Here is a 13,887-nt window from a genome sequence, read left to right on the forward strand (position 1 = left end):
ATTGTATGTTGGTGTATATGTGCAGTGTATGTCTGCCACAGGCGGTACATTGTATGTTGTTGTATATGTGCAGTCTTTGTCTGCTACAGACGGTACATTGTATGTTGTTGTATATGTGCAGTGTATGTCTGCTACAGGCGGTAATTGTATGTTGGTGTATATGTGCAGTGTATGTGTGCAGTGTATGTCTGCTACAGGCGGTACATTGTATGTTGGAGTATATGTGCAGTGTATGTCTGCCACAGGCGGTACATTGTATGTTGGTGTATATGTGCAGTGTATGTCTGCTACAGGCGGTACATTGCATGTTGTTGTATATGTACAGTGTATGTCTGCTACAGGCGGTGCATTGTATATTGGTATATATGTACAGTGTATGTCTGCTACAGGCGGTACATTGTATATTGGTATATATGTGCAGCGTAAAGAACACCATATATTGTAGGAGTGTGAAACAAAGATGAAGGATTCGAACCCTGGACCTCAGATCATTACACTGTCGCTCCAACTAAGTTACAATGTACGTTGTTAACGGAACTGTCCTGACCCAGTCTGAAACTGTCTCGAACCTCAGCAACACTGATGATCATGACCCGTCAGACTATCCCAAAGTTGTTAATTATCTATGGGGAAGGGAACAATCAACTCTTACAGGGAGAATTTGACACCGTAAAGGGTATGCGTGTACAGTACATATTAACTCCTGGGACTTTCGCACGACACTAACCTTTCAAAGTTTCCAGGTCACTGGCCTATTCTGTAGAGCGTACTTGGTGTAGCCGCAGACATGTCAAGTTTACAGGTGAGATTTGTTTACCTCTCAATAAAAGCAGGTTCAACGAAATGCGCCTGTTTTTACGTAATGTGTTATAACACAGCCCAGGTAGGGTACAGTAGTATAAGAAATAATGTAGGCATCGAAACTTCTACTAAAGTATAGTCGGATGAGAATGGCCGGATTCATTTCCGTGTAAGACTGACAAACGTTGGTGACGGATTTTTTTTATTGTACAAGTGCTTTGTTGTTTAATCTCCATTTTCGGTAGTACACTAGTAAAAATGATTATACGTTGTTCATGTGTTTGTACATATATATGGTACATACACGTACAAAAGATGAAGCTGTATGCTTTGGAGTGTTGACATATAGGAGTTGTGTCTGTTTTATAATTAAAGGTAGATAACAAGGTGCATGCATGTATTGTGTGTAAAATATTACGAGGTACATGTGCTTTGTGTTAATATTACGAGGTACATATGGTGTGTGTAAAATATTACTAGGTACATGTGGTGTGTGTAAAATATTACTAGGTACATGTGATGTGTGTAAAATATTACGAGGTGCATGTGCTGTGTGTAAAATATTACGAGGTACATGTGCTGTGTGTAAATATTACGAGGTACATGTGCTGTGTGTAAAATATTACGAGGTACATGTGATGTGTGTAAAATATTACGAGGTACATGTGCTGTGTGTAAAATATTACTAGATACATGTGCAGTGTGTAAAATAGTACGAGGTACATGTTGGCTGTGTAAAATATTACGAGGTACATGTGTTGTGTGTAAAATATTACGAGGTACATGTGATGTGTGTAAAATATTACGAGGTACATGTGCTGTGTGTAAAACGTTACGAGGTACAGGTGCTGTGTGTAAAATGTTACGAGATACATGTGGTGTGTGTAAAATGTTACGAGGTACAGGTGCTGTGTGTAAAATGTTATGAGGTACAAGTGCTGTGTGTAAAATATTACGAGGTACAGGTGCTGTGTGTAAAATGTTATGAGGTACATGTGGTGTGTGTAAAATAGTACGAGGTACATGTACTGTGTGTAAAATATTACGAGGTACTTGTGGTGTGTGTAAAATATTACGAGGTACTTGTGGTGTGTGTAAAATATTACGAGGTACGTACTGTGTGTAAAATATTACGAGGTACATGTGGTGTGTGTAAAATATTACGAGGTACAGGTGCTGTGTGTAAAATATTACATTATGAGCTACGTGTCTGGTTTGCCTGTTAGTTTATGATCATATGAACTTGTAATCCATTAAGATTTTAAATTATAAAGTATACAGAAAAAAACATCAAACGGAATTCCATGCATTATTCCAGGACCATCATACACGAGAATGATAAATATTCATGATCAATAGTGTAGTTTGGTAGTGACCCGTTATGGCAGGATTCAGAACTCATTTCGCCATTGTTGACACAACCTCAAAACACGGGGTTATATTTAGGGACGGTATTAGAGGACTCCAGTACTACTGTGACATACAGGTATTACAACATAACCACGTGTAGACGACGATCAAAACATAACGGAACGTTACTCCTTAAATATCAACAAATTCGACGATTTAAATCGTTCTATTTACCGATTTTGAAGTTAACCAAACTTCGAGATTGCATCTGCCTAGGTGCGCGTGACATATGTCATATACCGAACCCTGTCACACCGGCCTTCCGCGTACGTGACTAATTATAAGGGCAACACTAACATCACCTGACCCGACCCCTCATGGATGGACGTCCTTATCCCACAGTGATAATATCTGATATTATTGACGTATGGTCTGCCCTGTTAAATGTCAACACTCTGTAAGTCTAGTTACACTGCATCATATTATATAAATATCACATTCATGAGAGGGCGATATTTATTTTATTATACCGAGTGTCATGTTTAGGTGTTTCACCACTTCACCATTTTTAAAGGTCCTTGTGTTGATTTGACATAAACCAAGACTTCATCTCAACAGTTGTCGAATGAACCAACAATGAATGTGATTTGATCACACCCTGGCACTGGGACGAACCGTGCACGCATACGTTTGGCGCATGTGATATTTTTTGGAATGTCACCCTGTCTTCTTTATCTTTGTAAAACTAGCAAGTAACATTGAAAATGCTCACATCTCTCTCAACCAATCAGATTACGAGATTTTAACAGAAGGTATAATAAAGCTATATATATACACAACGTTCAATATTTAAGCATTAAACTGTTTTTGTATGGTATTTATGATCTATTTGAATGACACAGCTTTGCAAGCAAACAACATAATGCTAGCTAACTTATGATTTATATTCAAAATTAAAAATGCCCGCCTTATCGACAGTCTTCACAATTTCGTTCAATAGTTTGAACAGCGTATTGTCGCGTGCTGATTGGCAAACAAAGTAGTACTTTGAATTTTTAACAAACACTTCAATTTTATTCCACAATTCAGTATCAATACAATTGCGTATGATATGTCTATAGGGGGATTTAGGTTTATCAATAGAAGTCTGAGCTGAAAGTTAGATTTAAAATTGTTTCGATTTTTCCCCGTAACAAATTTCGCGCATGGATAAATACAGTGAACACCGTAAATCTGACCTTGCCATCCACGAGGGAGTTATTTTTGGAAGTTAATTTGAACTTTTCACTTTGTTTATTATGTGAAGAATCCAGACGTGAATTTATTTGTTGATTGTATGTGAATCTGACTACAGTCGGTAGATTCTATAACAGCCTCGTTATTTGACATGTCGTCAGCAACTTAGGAAACCGTGGCTGCGAGACGCGTGAAACTGATAGCGTTTGAAGTGAGTGATCTTGCGACGGAGCACAGGGGTTCGTTACAAATGTCTGAAATGTTTATGTACTGTGACTCATATCAGTAGGTCTGTAACATATTTGTCAGTAGGTCTATAGAATATATGTGTATTTCAGACATTTGTAACGAGCCCCTGTTGATCAGTGCAGTTTAACAGACGATTTTTCTGATAAATTGCATGAGCGTTAAAATGGTTTCCATTGCCGGCATCGGCGATTCTAACATTTTGTACGATTTTGCAGACCTTGGTATTGTTTTTGTTGTATTAAAAGTATTTTTTATTTCATTTTATATTTTGCATATAAATTTACAAAAGTCTACTATTGGCATAAATTAGAAAGTCTACTATTGGCATAAATAAGAAAGTCTACTATTGGCATAAATAAGAAAGTCCCTTGAACCATAGTACACTTGAAGTATACTTGACTGGTGCCGTTGATGCACATATGTACATGTAACAGTTGTTAACAACCTCTTGTGTCTTCCAACGTCTAATGTGCAATACTGGTTCTGGGTCATGCCCCATTATCATGACTGCATTAACAAATGTAAAACCACAATCTTTCAATTCAACGAGAGAAATGATTCGGAATACATGCGTTGTATGGCTTTATAGAGGAAGTAAAAACTAGACCAGTAACATATACCAGGGGTGCCGTTATGGCCAGGTACGCTCTCAGAGCTGACACTGGATCTGTTTGTGGACCATCTGAAGGTGGTACACGGACTTTAAATCCAGACCTACTTGTGTCAATATTAATTCACGAAAAAAATAATAGATATTGACCTGTCATATCATTCTCGAACAAGAAAGCAACACAAGAATTTAGCAAGGGGTCCAACTGAAAAGCCCTGGTTGCTAAGTCTGATGAGTGTGTCATGGAAGTCGATGTGGGTAATGGCACAGTTTTCAACCTTAGGTTCTTAAGAGATAAGTGATCATTTTCATCCCAATATTGAAACAACTTTACAAATTGACAATAGGCATGCCACTGGTGAGTGTGTTTGGTTTGACAGGTGTAGGTTGTACTAGCGCCGTACACGGTCTCTCTATTTCACTATTATGAACAAGAACTGAATCATATAAACAAGACAAGTCAGTAGATGCCATTTTACGCTGGGATGTCGGCCGCTCACTATTGTCACAGATGTAGCACAGGAACCATGCAAACACATCAGATTGCCATGCACCTGGCAGAAACGAAATAGTCTTTTCAACACAAAAGTAGTTAAACTGTTTAACGTATCTTTCAAATTGATTTATCGTAGACCTAGCCCAACTTAGCATGCACTTCTCTCTCGCTCTAACTGGCCAACCTAAAGCATCCAGTGTCTATGACCAGACAGTCTTCCATTTCACATTTTTCTGGGCTCGGCTATTTTTCCAAAAAACATGAATGTCTTTGCACTGTTTGGAATACGAATCGGAGGTGCGACTGCTAGCCGATTTAGTAGCTGAAACCATGGTTTCGCCTCCCATCATTCTGGGAGTATAGTTGTTTCTACCTTTTGGTTGATGATCCCATTCAGAATATGGGAATTAATATAAGCAGTTGTAGCATTATGATATCGTTTGACTATTAGAATATTCCCTACTTTGAGGGTGTGACAGAGAAATCTCCAACCCGAGGGATGATGTGTTTTGGTTGTCTAACCCGAGGCTCTGATATTTCTGTTACACCCTGATTATATTTCTCCCATCCTAATATTCAGTCGCAACTCCACCGACAGTAGTGTAAACAAAAACACATGTGGGGTATGAATATCGTCATTCACTTTTGACGACGCCACAATTACCGCTGACACATTTTTATGACGTCAAAATTGAACACGTGCTAATAGGCACGAGGCTATCTCCCCCTAGGGGTGACAATCTGATCTTTCCCGGCTAAAACGGGAGAAAACCTGTGAAGGGTGGGCTAATACAGATATCACTCTTTACCTGTCCGTCGTCAATTCGTCTCCATGTCCTATCTATGGCATCCCTAGGGTTAACACTCCCATAACCCATGAAGAAACATAAAAGTCACGTATCCAATAATTTTCCAATGTCTTTCGATCATGGCTCACTGGTTATAAAGTTAATGTAATTCCCTGGGCTAAAAGTCCCATACTCCGAGTCCTGACAGATAATTTGTCACGAATTATTTCTGGTATGGTAACGTTTTCCGGTCACAACTGACATGGTCATAAATGTAGACCGTATCAGAGATGTCTACATATATACTAGCGGAAACCCCGGTCAATCAAAGTTAACCACTTCAGTCTGGTAATGCTGGTCTTGTTACGATATATTATGAGTAGGATATCATTGTACATTTTACACAAATCTTCAGCAGATACATGTGTATCCATTGTATGGTATACGTGTCATCGCTAAACACACTGCCGGATCCCTTCTCACACTCAATACATCATACGTATAATAATACTATTTGTCGAACAGCCTTTCTCAAGTCCGAAAAATTGACCGGTAAGGAGGGGCTGGATCTATCGATTCTTCACTCTACCCATACGTACTTGTGTACCCAGGGAGGTATGAAGTACTTTCGCGAAATGCCACTAGTTTACATTCTTGACAATGTCACAGAGTTCTTACCTGATAAGCGCCCGTTTTATACAGTTACAATACATATACAGAATATAATTGTTCAGCTTTCCATTTGGTCGCCCGCCTCATATGGACCGTGACTTATATAATTACCAGGTATGTAATACATACAAAATGCGTCATATGTTCAGAAAGAAAAACGTGATTTAACATGACATGCGTCAACTTCCATTGTCAGAGAGTGGCAAACCTATCTTTGAATGGTTATATAGATCGGACTACGTCGACTTACATGTTAATGACACAGGGACGACAGCTGGTGTAGGACCGATCTGTGGCCAGGAGTCAATGTATAGTGGAGGAGACGTTATTACTTTGCTGCTGAGACAGGAAGAAGGGAGGAGATCGGGGAAGTGACGATGCCATCCGTACCCCAACGTTCCAATACCTCGACATTTGTTTTAACATTAGAATAAACTTATTAAAAATGTAACCCACCAGCGAACTAAAACACGTGTCTTTTTATATCTACACACAATTACTAGTTATGTACATACCACGTCAAACACGGGAGGGGTCCCTGACACCTGTTCTCGCAACATGTAGAGGAGTTTAATTGTACGGCTGATATGTCCATCACTTCACGTTAGATATCACTTCTCCTTCATACGGGGTGATCACACGGATGTGACCAGTCGCTACTCGGTCGTATCTTACACCTGTTTTGTATGAATGAATGACGTCAGTCTGTACACAGATTGGTGCCCTCCAGGTTAGCTATTACAGAGATATTTATCGTATATATATATATTGTATTTCAGTATATATCCCCTGCGTGGGTTTAGTGATTTATTGTCACTTGAGCGATCTTTGATAATTAGTTTGAATGTTATTTGTTTACGCTATCTTTATATACGTATATTAAACAAGAGACCCAAAGGGCCTGACTCGCTGACCTCCTATGAAGTGGTTAGGTAATGGCAAAATTAAACTTTAGTGATTTTAAGGTGAGTCGACAAGTCAATGCGCTATTATCCTTCAGAAACCTACAGACCGAATACCACACCTCTAGGTCTTATAAATGTGATATAAAATCCGAACGTCTTCTGTATATTTGATTAAACAACCGCATGTGTACCAGCCCAGGTAAATACAGATGCACATATACATGCACCTAACCTCAGGTGTCACCAGACAACCACAGGTGAACTCACAGGTAAAATACACGCAAACGTAGACTGAATTTAACCATCCTCATCATCATAACATTTAGAGATTTTCTTTTCAGAATTATAGTCAATTTCACACATGTTTACCTGTTTCTACTTGGTATTCCGATTAAGCTTAATAGGCCTTTAAATTGTTCAGCATATTAACTCTTGTGGCACTGAATGAACTAACAAAATGCATGATAGATAGCATGACGCAAGGCATCATAGAACATTATAGAATACGTATTGTTTGTAGTTACCTCACGTGACCCTAAATGCGGGCCCAGGTAATATATCATAACAAACTGCATTACCTGCACGTGAAGGCCAAATACTGACTCTGTGCCCAACGAATCGTCTTCATAAATTAACATATCTTACATACGTAACACACTTGACATGCGTAACGCAGGTGACCTGTGTGACATTGAATGCACGTCAAGATCATTAGCACAGTGTGTTTAGATATAAGAACACACCCTCCATTAGCACAGTGTGTTTTAGATATAAGAACACACCCTCCATTAGCACAGTGTGTTTTAGATATAAGAACACACCCTCCATTGGCACAGTATGTTTAGATATAAGAACACACCCTCCATTAGCACAGTGTGTTTTAGATATAAGAACACACCATCCATTAGCACAATGCGTTTAGATATAAGAACACACCATCCATTAGCGCAGTGCGTTTAGATATAAGAACACACCCTCCATTAGTACAGTGTGTTTAGATATAAGAACACCCCATCCATTAGCACAGTGTTTTTAGATATAAGAACACACCATCCCTTAGCACAGTGCGTTTAGATATAAGAACACACCCTCCATTAGAACAGTGTGTTTTAGATATAAGAACACGCCCTCCATTAGCACAGTGTGTTTAGATATAAAAACACACCATCCATTAGCACAGTGTGTTTAGATATAAGAACACACCATCCATTAGCACAGTGCGTTTAGATATAAGAACACACCCTCCATTAGCACATTGTGTTTTAGATATAAGAACACACCCTCCATTAGCACAGTGTGTTTAGATATAAGAACACACCATCCATTAGCACAGTGTGTTTAGATATAAGAACACACCCTCCATTAGCACATTGTGTTTTAGATATAAGAACACACCCTCCATTAGCACAGTGTGTTTTAGATATAAGAACACACCCTCCATTAGCACAGTGTGTTTTAGATATAAGAACACACCCTCCATTAGCACAGTGTGTTTTAGATATAAGAACACACCCTCCATTAGCACAGTGTGTTTTAGATATAAGAACACACCCTCCATTAGCACAGTGTGTTTTAGATATAAGAACACACCCTCCATTAGCACAGTGTGTTTTAGATATAAGAACACACCCTCCATTAGCACAGTGTGTTTTAGATATAAGAACACACCCTCCATTAGCACAGTGTGTTTTAGATATAAGAACACACCCTCCATTAGCACAGTGTGTTTTAGATATAAGAACACACCCTCCATTAGCACAGTGTGTTTTAGATATAAGAACACACCCTCCATTAGCACAGTGTGTTTTAGATATAAGAACACACCCTCCATTAGCACAGTGTGTTTTAGATATAAGAACACACCCTCCATTAGCACAGTGTGTTTTAGATATAAGAACACACCCTCCATTAGCACAGTGTGTTTTAGATATAAGAACACACCCTCCATTAGCACAGTGTGTTTTAGATATAAGAACACACCCTCCATTAGCACAGTGTGTTTTAGATATAAGAACACACCCTCCATTAGCACAGTGTGTTTTAGATATAAGAACACACCCTCCATTAGCACAGTGTGTTTTAGATATAAGAACACACCCTCCATTAGCACAGTGTGTTTTAGATATAAGAACACACCCTCCATTAGCACAGTGTGTTTTAGATATAAGAACACACCCTCCATTAGCACAGTGTGTTTTAGATATAAGAACACACCCTCCATTAGCACAGTGTGTTTTAGATATAAGAACACACCCTCCATTAGCACAGTGTGTTTTAGATATAAGAACACACCCTCCATTAGCACAGTGTGTTTAGATATAAGAACACACCCTCCATTAGCACAGTGTGTTTTAGATATAAGAACACACCCTCCATTAGCACAGTGTGTTTAGATATAAGAACACACCCTCCATTAGCACAGTGTGTTTTAGATATAAGAACACACCCTCCATTAGCACAGTGTGTTTAGATATAAGAACACACCCTCCATTAGCACAGTGTGTTTTAGATATAAGAACACACCCTCCATTAGCACAGTGTGTTTAGATATAAGAACACACCATCCATTAGCACAGTGTGTTTTAGATATAAGAACACACCCTCCATTAGCACAGTGTGTTTAGATATAAGAACACACCCTCCATTAGCACAGTGTGTTTAGATATAAGAACACACCCTCCATTAGCGCATTGTGTTTAGATATAAGAACACACCCTCCTTTATGCTATTGAATGAAGTCAATCTTTTAAAACAAAGTTGGTTGTTCAACATCTCAGCAAAATATAGACAAAATATCTTACTGTATAGGATAAAAGGGTGAATGGGAGAGGACGCTGTTAAACGAACTTACCAGTTACAAGTTATAAATATTGTAACAATATTAAACTACAGGGCCACAGGCACATCGTGCCATGGGAGGTAAACAGGGGAGGTAAACCGGACCTGTTCGTTTATGCGTAACAACCGGTCAGTCCGTTTTTAAATCAAACATTTTCGGGTATAAATCATTGCAGACATGCACATTTTTGTGCAGGCCTTGTACGGCTTTGTCAAGGCTTGCCTGAACATAAAATGTTTGGATCGAGAAAAACTAAAACGGCCATGGATGGTTACATTACAACCATACGTACATCAACACGTGATTATTTAACAAGCATATATATGCGTTATCATTTGTCGTTTCTGTATCAAGACAACAAAATAAGTAATATATAACGCCACGTACGTCACACCGTGGTCGTTGCATCTGTGTTGGTGAATGTTGAAATGGAACAGAAAAATGGTTATATTGTCTTACTTCTGTTGTATAACAGTTGAACGCAATACATCTTTCAAATTAATCTCGACTGCATCATACAACATGTATATGTGTATCTCACGTTGAATAACAAGCTGCTATCACTTGCTCATCTAGATTTGCCTTATAATAAATCTCCATATATAATTACATGTATAGTAACTGTGACGTCATAAGAAACATTACAATTGCATAGTTAATTAAAAACAAGAAGCCCACTCACATGGATATTTAACCAACGATTGCAAAATATTCTCGTTAAAAACAGTTTTGCAAATAAGATCAAAGGAATAGGGCCAGACCAATGGCGCAATCCTGTATTTCTGATAAACACCCGGATCAATTCTTGTAACATGTTTGTGGTCAATTGTGTGCCAAGAATTTCAAGCATTTGTAAATCTGATTAAGGGGATGGGAGACGTCACGACACGGGGACCAAGTTTCTAGGGGTGACCAGAGATCAACATTATGGTCCAAGGTCGACTAAGTCACCAATAAAAAGGCTAAACCCTGGGGCCGATTTTCAACCAAACAGAACGATTGATAGATGTACCCATATTTTAGTTACAAAGAAGGAGTCGCTGAAAGCAATCTCAATTTTCTAAATTTAAACAATGCCAATCACCCGTGAATTTCTTCCGGGACCAAATACGGTCGATATTCATATCATAGTTTAAGAGGAGATGTCGTTTAGATATTGCTGTAGCACCCTTTTTTTTACCCTGTCCCTGAACTGCCTGGGATGGTCAGTCTCAGCACTTGTGTAATTGTGAATCACCACCACCTGGGGTTGCTTCGAGTCTTTAATTGAATCAGCGGTTCTGACGAAGAGGTCGATTGAAGATATTGATGATGGACGGACGGACGGTTGGATGGACGGATAGACGGACGGCGGAGATCACGGTATGGCATAAGCCCACATTGTCCTTCGAACGAAATGAGCCGAAAAGGACCATGCACTTGATTTTGGATGAATCTCCGTCATTCCGGACCTAGCTTAGGACTATTCTTCGTCGTTAATGTAAGTCCAAACGGACGACATTCTGCAATAGCGTGTACAGAAGTCGTATTAAATATGCCATTAAATATCTGTGTTATGACAGAATATGTTAAACGGACGTGACCAGTGCGAGTGAAATCTGATAAATTACCAGGCTATGAATCAAAATGTTCGTTGCTATCCCAGACAGTAAATATGTAAACTCGATTCCATGCAGTAAATATGAATTCGTGCTATGGGTGAAAATATTAGTAGAATGACAGATTTGCTGAAGACGTTTAATGTGTAAAATCTACACTGTACCTGACTGGTAAGTCCATCGCCTTCACACAACCAGGGACAGTATATACTTCACTACACGTCCCTGACACAACTAATTAACACTGCTAAGCACGTCACCTCAGTCCTTACACATATTATAATGATACACATCAGTAAATCATACGAACATCTATTTCCTACCGTAGTCGGTTAAGGTGTCCTTATCATCTAGGGCGGTTTTATCACTGATATTTCAATCCATCACATATCTTACTATCGTATGGTTTACAAATCGCCCTGTCAAGTCGGGGTTATCAATCACGTAGAGGCTGTCACTCGTACACATTAGGCCTAAATTATGTACGAGTTATCTCCCTTACACTGTCTCCTTGAGGAAACGTGTTCCTACAGGTACAACAAGTAAAAATGTAATCTCCATCACCAGGAAATTAATGTTCATTGTTTAGTGACACTGCCATCCACGTATAAATAAAGTAATAGAAGTATTACACGTCACCTTGTGTTACCATAGAGTAATAGAAGTATTACACGTCACCTTGTGTTACCATAGTGTAATAGAATTATTACACCTCACATTGTGTTATCATAGAGTAATAGAATTATTACACGTCACCTTGTGTTATCATAAAGTAATAGAAATATTACACGTCACCTTGTGTTACCATAGTGTAATAGAATTATTACACGTCACATTGTGTTATCATAGAGTAATAGAAGTATTACACGTCACCTTGTGTTACCATAGAGTAATAGACGTATTACACGTCACCTTGTGTTACCATTGTTTAGTGACACTGCCATCCACGTGCCTATACTGATTGTCTAATTGGTGATAATCATTTACTATGTAATGCTTATACGTAACGCGTCGGCGATTACATGTTATGAAATTAAATAAAATGACAAGAAGAGAACACCCGATTCAGTCTAGTCTTGTAAAAAGCGTCCTTGACGTATTTAATTATTTAAATAGCCCATCCTTGATACAGAGCAAGTGAATCACGTGTCTATTGAAAGTACTACTGTATATTGACCTTATATGGTACTTTATCGTCCCTCCCGTACTGTACACGTCATCACTCTTAATGAACTATAACGCATGCACTAACATTGTTACGGATAATGCCCTAAGTTGTACGTGTCGGTCACAATGTGAGGACACTGCTCGTTAAGAGTATGTTATCTATATGGACCAGTACCATTGTACTGAGATAAAGGTACAGTGGCATTAACCCGTTATCGAGTAACCAGACTATGGACTATTGTACCTGTCAAGTTTAGACATGCCTTGGACAATTGTAATCATCATGTAATCGCCAAAGGCAAGTCAACGAGAGAAATTGATCCCCCTGTGTTAATATAGAGTAATAGAAGTATTACACGTCACCTTGTGTTATCATTGAGTAATAGAAGGTGACGTGTAATACTTCTATTACTCTATGATAACACAAGGAGACGTGTAATACTTCTATTACTCTATGGTAAAACAAGGTGACGTGTAATACTTCTATTACACTAAGATAACACAAGGTGACATGTAATACTTCTATTACATGTCACCTTGTGTTATCATAGAGTAATAGAAGGATTACACGTCACCTTGTGTTATCATAAAGTAATAGAAGTATTACACGTCACCTTGTGTTATCATTGAGTAATAGAAGTATTACATGTCACCTTGTGTTATCATAGTGTAATAGAAGTATTACACGTCACCTTGTGTTATCATAGAGTAATAGAAGAATTACACGTCACCTTGTGTTATCATAGAGTGATATAAGTATTACACGTCACCTTGTGTTACCATAGTGTAATAGAAGTATTACACGTCACCTTGTGTTACCATAGAGTAATAGAAATGTTATACGTGACTTTGTGTTACCATAGAGTAATAGAAGTATTACACGTCCCCTTGTGTTACCATAGAGTAATAGAAGTATTCCACGTCACCTTGTGTTACCATAGAGTAACAGAATTATTACATGTCACCTTGTGTTATCATAGAGTAATATAAGTATTACACGTCACCTTGTGTTACCATAGAGTAACAGAAGTATTACAAGTCACCTTGTGTTATCATAGAGTAATAGAAGTATTACCCGTCACCTTGTGTTATCATAGAGTAACAGAAGTATTACACGTCACTTTGTGTTATCATAGAGTAATAGAAATGTTATACGTGACTTTGTGTTACCATAGA

The 13,887-nt window shown here is 38.5% G+C and overlaps 1 protein-coding gene across 3 annotated transcripts in view; it reads right to left on the bottom strand.

Moving 5' to 3' along the window:
• LOC110464479 (metalloreductase STEAP2-like) overlaps positions 1 to 13,887 on the bottom strand; it is a 71,250-nt gene that overhangs the window by 34,968 nt on the left and 22,395 nt on the right. Inside the window, exon 1 of one of the 3 annotated variants that reach the window (XM_021519719.1) lies at positions 6,718 to 6,864. The exons of 1 other annotated variant lie outside the window; for it this stretch is intronic. In XM_021519719.1, coding sequence (XP_021375394.1) covers positions 6,718 to 6,797 — 80 coding nt within the window. In that variant the 5' untranslated portion in view covers positions 6,798 to 6,864. Of the gene's footprint in view, positions 1 to 5,551; positions 5,832 to 6,717; positions 6,865 to 13,887 lie in introns of those variants that run through there. One more of the 3 variants, XM_021519722.1, reaches the window with a different exon arrangement.

The sequence above is a fragment of the Mizuhopecten yessoensis genome, unplaced genomic scaffold (assembly GCF_002113885.1).
Source record: "Mizuhopecten yessoensis strain PY_sf001 unplaced genomic scaffold, ASM211388v2 scaffold10995, whole genome shotgun sequence".
NCBI classification, from domain to species: Eukaryota; Metazoa; Mollusca; class Bivalvia; order Pectinida; family Pectinidae; genus Mizuhopecten; species Mizuhopecten yessoensis.